The sequence below is a fragment of the Macrosteles quadrilineatus genome, unplaced genomic scaffold (genome assembly GCF_028750875.1).
Source record: "Macrosteles quadrilineatus isolate MER2022 unplaced genomic scaffold, UCM_ALF_1.0 Scaffold_5__1_contigs__length_97177068, whole genome shotgun sequence".
Classification (NCBI taxonomy): Eukaryota; Metazoa; Arthropoda; class Insecta; order Hemiptera; family Cicadellidae; genus Macrosteles; species Macrosteles quadrilineatus.
The window spans coordinates 11,639,786-11,645,785 of NW_026542598.1; the positions used below are offsets into that span (position 1 = coordinate 11,639,786).

Consider the following 6,000-nt stretch of genomic DNA (forward strand, 5'->3'; position numbering starts at 1 on the left):
TGTCTACTAATCAAGAACCATGAATAGTCTACTTTTTAGCTTCCAAGATAATCCAAACCAATTGTTGTTTGGGATATTGATCATTCTGTTTATGCTTCTAGTAAGAAATTTGCTAAAAAAGACTCTTTGAACATTCAAGAAAGCTGCAGGAAAGTCAAATTTTATATTGTTAACATAAATATAAACAATCTTTCACATTTAATGTTTAGATTGGCATATGTATTATTGCAATTGCATCTTAAATGGCCAAGCGAGCACACCTTATATTTAAGCACTTAAATACATCCACTACTACGTTGAACTTTCTATAGCAACATATAATCTTCAAGCCAACAAAACTTTTTATCATGTCTGGTCGGAAGGGTTGTAATAAGCGGCAACTAGACTATTGAAATTTCTACTAACAAACCTTTTTATTAATTTAAATGCATGTAGTACTCCCCCATTTATTTGAGGACTAATTCAAAACCAGCTTTTTATATTAAATTATGACTAATTGATTATTGTAGTAAAAGGTCAACAGTCCTGTAATTTCACTTTAATTGTGTTTCCAACTCAATTATTGTTGTTAATTAACTTTGTCATATGAAGAATTTCCATCATTTTTAAGGAGCACAATCCAGAGATCTCACCAAATATTTATTTTTAACTACCTGTTTTCTAGACAACCTCCTAATGTTTTAAAATAATTGATACAATAAAACAAATTTTAAATTTTCTGTTCACTACAATTATTATTATTGTCAAACAGCAATGTCAAGTTGATAAGCCTAAGTTAGTTAGCGCAGCCCCAATGTTTCTTTAACTCGCATACTATCAGCAGGATGAAGCAAACTTGGAGAGAGTCCATTGATAAACGGGCTCTCTAATTGGACAAGTGTCTCTAAATATTATAACTAGAGACAATTGGTTGAAATAGTTAACAATAAGTATGAACTAAGCCCGTGGCCTCGCCAATTGAGCAAATATACAAGCATTGTGTTCCAATTGCTGCGTCTCCTCCTTCAATAACTAAATTATAACATTACTTAACTGTCTCTTCATCCATGTTAGCGTTAACATTGTTTAAATAATATCCGACAGAAGTTGTAGTAATTTTTATGGGATCTAATGGTAGCTTGAGTTTATCATGTGTCTTAGATTCGTGCATAATTGTTTGATTAGTATTTTTTATTTCAACATACATGCAACTAATGCATGTTGATTTCTATATCCTACAGTTTTTTACAGATTTAAAAAGACATTGAAAGGTAATAAATAGTTTATATAATTTTTTGAATTCTGTTTAATTTATTTAACTATTTATTCATTTATTCATCATGTGAATATCACAAGATGAGAACATGACACTACTCTGAGAAGGTCAACACCTTATCTTCTTAGTATTCTGATGGTTGTCGCTATTTGTACAGTATGTGCTGGAAACACTTCTGATATTTGTATGGTATAGCAGGCTCACAAGAATAAAAAAGTCTATTCTGGCAAAACGAAATAAAAAACTTACATGATATCCAGAAGTTAGAATATTTCATTGTCACCGCCAGAATTTTCAGCCAAGGTTTTTTGTTTAAATAAACTTAGAAATTTAGAATAAACTCCTTTAAGCCTGACCTGGGTAAGACTGTTATCCCAACAATAACCCTTGAAGCCTATGCCCTTGTGTCCTATGTTGCATTGGCGTAATTAAATAATTAATTGAATTTTTGCTGCATTTTCCAATACAATTTCACAAAGGAGTACATTTTAGTTGTAAACTCTTGTTACACAACTCTTGGTGTGTTACAGGTTGGCATTGGTGTGAGTGGGATGGCGTTCCCCGCCAAGCAGGAATCTTTCCCCACTCCCTTCCAGGGTGACATGGAGGACCTGGTCAAGTCACCCCCCGCCCAGACGCCCCAGGGTCCCAAGGAACAACCCCTGTGTCTGCAGGTCGACCAGCGCGAGTAAACATTCCCCCTGATCTCTGTCTCCCTTTGTTACAATAAGGCTTTATTCCTTATTTATTGTAAGATTTTGATTAATATCCTCAGACGATTTGTCTATTGTAAGATAACAGTTTATATACAGTTTTAACGTATACATATCCATCTCGGGAAAGTGAGATGATATAGTTTTTCCTTTTTTGTCAGTTTTTGTCTTAATATTATCTTGTGAAGTCGAATTGTGTATACTATACTGAAATATAGTTTAATCGAACCTTACCGACAAATTATTTCTGTTGGGCAGTATGTTTGTACGGTTTATTTATTTTACTTTTAATTAAGGAGTTTACAAATTTTATTTATTAAAGCTAGTTTTATACCAAAATATGTTTAGTATCTCTGTTCTGCGTGGAACGCTCCAGAGATTCTTGTTATTGTGTAAATAGTAAACTAGTTAATGTGTGAAAGGTCAAAATGTAAATAATTATTGTCATTTGATTAAGAGTATACTAATTTTTTGTATTAGTATTGACAAAATGCGGATTAAGATATTTTTATTTTATGACTGCATTTGTGATTTCTTTTGCCAAAATACTTCTGTTAAACGTAAACTATAGTATTCTCAACTTATTTAAAGTCGTATTTTTGTTAATAACTTAGTATAGTTATTTTTAATACGAGTCCTATTTTGTATTACGCTGTTCTATTACATTTTTGTTTGTCTTTTCCTTAAGGGCATCTTAGCATGTTAACATAAGTATAGTATTATTTTCAACTGCCTATAGGCTTTTATGTGGAGTTATTAAACAAGCATGCTTATACATCATATTTATTTACTTCCTCGAACGATCCGATTTGTTGCATAGTGTTGTTTTTAATTATGTTTCGAGATTTTATTAGCTCCGAGTGTCCAACAGGGAGTGAATGTGTACATATATAAATACGAGTGAGAATGTACATACGTGTTAGACTTAGGAAATAAAAAATGCTTCCTTGGACAGAATCTCACTGATAGAGAACATGAAAACGTGTCTCCAATACAGTCAATACTTGCACGATCATTGTATTCCGTTTCACTCGTTGTTCTATGATATGATTTTTCTGTATCAACATGCCGTATAACAGTACAGTATTCCCCAACAACATTCCATAGTAGTACAGCACATGTCTAGATTCAAGCCACGCGTCCCCCCCGATGACATTACGTAGGCATCAGCTGTTGCCGGGGTCAGTCGCGTGGCGTAGCTACAGTCCGTGTCAGTGGTGTTTGTTCCGCCCTGTAGTTTGCCCTGTAAATGCCAGTTAGTCTAGTCACTATAGCGTTTCATTCGTTCAGTTCAAAAGTAAAACGTTTCGAGGAATCGAGGGTGTATATGCCATCGTTGGACAAAAAGTTTCCTATTCGTTAGAAAAATAAAATTTAAAGCAGTGGCCTTGAATTGAAATACTCGGTTTTGTAGCTCTTAACGGATTTATTTACATCAAAATTTTGACCATTCTTGTAAATTACCCCTAGCCCGATGGATATGAGAAAAGCAATGTCAGCATTCATCAACTAGTGCCTATTAACGGGTATGTTTTATTGTAAATTGAATTTCGACTTTTTCATGTCCATAATTCCTAGGTCTCGGCTGATTGTGTTCAAGCAAACTAGAAAAAGTGCCTTCCATTTTCTGACCACTTTCTGCCACTGTTGCTTTTGTTCGATTTATCTAATCTCGTTTCGACAGCAAGGAAAACTTTTGTTTTGACATAACACACTCTACATCTGCAGGCAACTACTGTGTTTCAGTTCTTGTTAGACAGTGAAGTAAATATTTATTGAAAATTATTGGACATATTAGACTGTACCTATTGTATAACTGTGTTAGCTGCGTATATATGATGCAATAAATTGTGTACTATGTATAAAAAGTCTACTTTTTCCCCCAATGTTGATCATACAATGTATCATAGACAATTCGGCTAGTAATAGACATAGCTGTAGTAGTATGCATAAGCAGAATTAGGACACAATTTGAAGACTTGCAGATTACTTGTTGTTTCACATATTATAGTTCTTAACACTTGTCTATACATCTGGGGGTGGATAGCCAAATAATTTTTTTCTTTATGGTCCTCTTCAAAAAATCAACAAAAAAAGTTTTGCAACTGCCTTAATTTATCTGAAATAATACTTCTATCTTCTATCACAACTTGAACATATGTGGAGATATAAATCTGCACTGTAAAGTATAACTTCACTTCAGACATAAAAAAATAAAAATCCTGTTTGTTACAAAACAAAAAATAACAGGTTACTAACAAAGGGCAGAAATCACCGCTGGGGCAAAACCAGTGTATGTTGAATATGTTTTAAACTGTGGGAAAGAAGACCAAATATAGAAATTATTTATGTCAATGTTGAGACGCTAAACTTTTTCCTATCATTGACTATTGGATTCTATTGGGTTTGGTGTCTAGCCCACATCCATCTTTATGGACCACAGCTGTAGCCAAATTTTTATTCAAACAAAACATTTTGACATACTGCAGCAAAAACAGCCGTTTTTAATACATGTGTTGTCTTTTACTCCTTAAGGAGGAAAAGGCCTTTTTAGTTCTTAGGGAGTAAGGGAGTATGTTTTATCTATGGTAAAAGTCAGCTGTAAACTCAGTTGTAATTGTAAACTTTGATTGCAGCATTGTAGCTTTGTTGTAATCTTGTCAATAGTTTGATTTATCGATTAGTATTATAATATACACTAACACAATCTAATAGACGAGATTGAATCACTTACTAAACAGCTGCTTGTTTGCATTTGCAAAATTGAAAACTAGTTAGAAGTCGTTTTGTGGTGTTATTGTTGGATGAAATAAATGATCCTGACTAATGAAACCGCCGATCTTACTTAGTCAGTAACAATGCTACACAGGTCATCACACACCATTCTCTACACTCATCCTTCACTCATATTTGGGTTAAAATACGCACCTAGGTGGCGTCCTCATCTCAATGATTGATAATTGATGAGTATTCTTGTTTCTTATTTAGTTTGTTAAATAATGAAAATGAAAATCTTTCTTTTTCCTTAAGCATGTACATGCAATAGACACTGACAACACACTATAAATAAATATATAAACTAGACTCCCTCTTATCCGGACATCGGTTTAATCGGACTAAACTCGTCTGAAATTACCGTTATCGTTATCTCTTTAACCGGACAATTTTTATCAGCACATCAGTTTAACCGGACTAGATCGGCAGAAAGTGGGCGGTACTGAAACAACTGTTCTCGTAGGAAAGATTTGAGACTGGTAATTATGTGTCTAAATACAATGCTCTACTAAATTTAAGTCAAATACTGTATACAGTATGCATTTAAACAGTCTGTTTTAGCGAGTTTTTGGGTACGTCGGTTTAACCGGAAAACCCGTTATCCGGACTGGCCTCGGTCCCGAGGAGTCTGGATTAGAGGGAGTCTACTGTATACATGTTTTCAGAAATCAAAAAGTACAACACAACATAATTTTGTAATATATGACAAAAAATATAAAAAATATCTAGTTCATCACACGGACAAAACTGTATTTTCAACCCCTGGCTCATTTTCCTGAAACTTAAACTTGGGTCGAAAAGAGTTTCTTTATGCCCTAGTGATGAAATATACCATGAATGAGCATCTTATAGAATTGTTACTATCAAAATTCTATTTTCCCTCTTTAATTGTCATACTTTGGCATTTTACTGTTTTTGTTGGTAAAGTTGATTGTGTTGATTGTTGATTGTTGATTGTTGGTAATAGAGTTGATGATTTTTTTTATTATGAAGAAACAGAATTTAGGAATTGGTAAAAAATTAGTAAAATAGCACACTCGGGGACACTGACTATGTGTGTTCTTTATTGTACAGCTGGCCACAGGTTTAACATTGGAATCGTTAATAATGTATACTGTCTTATTAGTGCATCTATAGTTTAAAGACCCTACTGTTTTGAAAAATCTTAAATTTATTCCAAAATAATACTTTTAATAGCCTACTAATTTATATCTATTTTGCACTATAAGGGTGTTGCTTAAAAACACTATTCAAAGA

General features: G+C 33.5%; 1 protein-coding gene across 4 annotated transcripts in view; it reads left to right on the forward strand.

The window, feature by feature from the left end:
* The window catches only part of LOC128993796 (protein bric-a-brac 1-like), a 217,758-nt gene extending 213,941 nt beyond the window's left edge, over positions 1-3,817 (forward strand). For all 4 annotated transcript variants that reach the window (XM_054417805.1, XM_054417808.1, XM_054417807.1 and 1 more), the window contains one exon: positions 1,786-3,817. In XM_054417805.1, coding sequence (XP_054273780.1) covers positions 1,786-1,947 — 162 coding nt within the window. In that variant the 3' untranslated portion in view covers positions 1,948-3,817. The remainder of the gene's footprint in view (positions 1-1,785) is intronic.
* Positions 3,818-6,000: the final 2,183 nt, after the last annotated feature.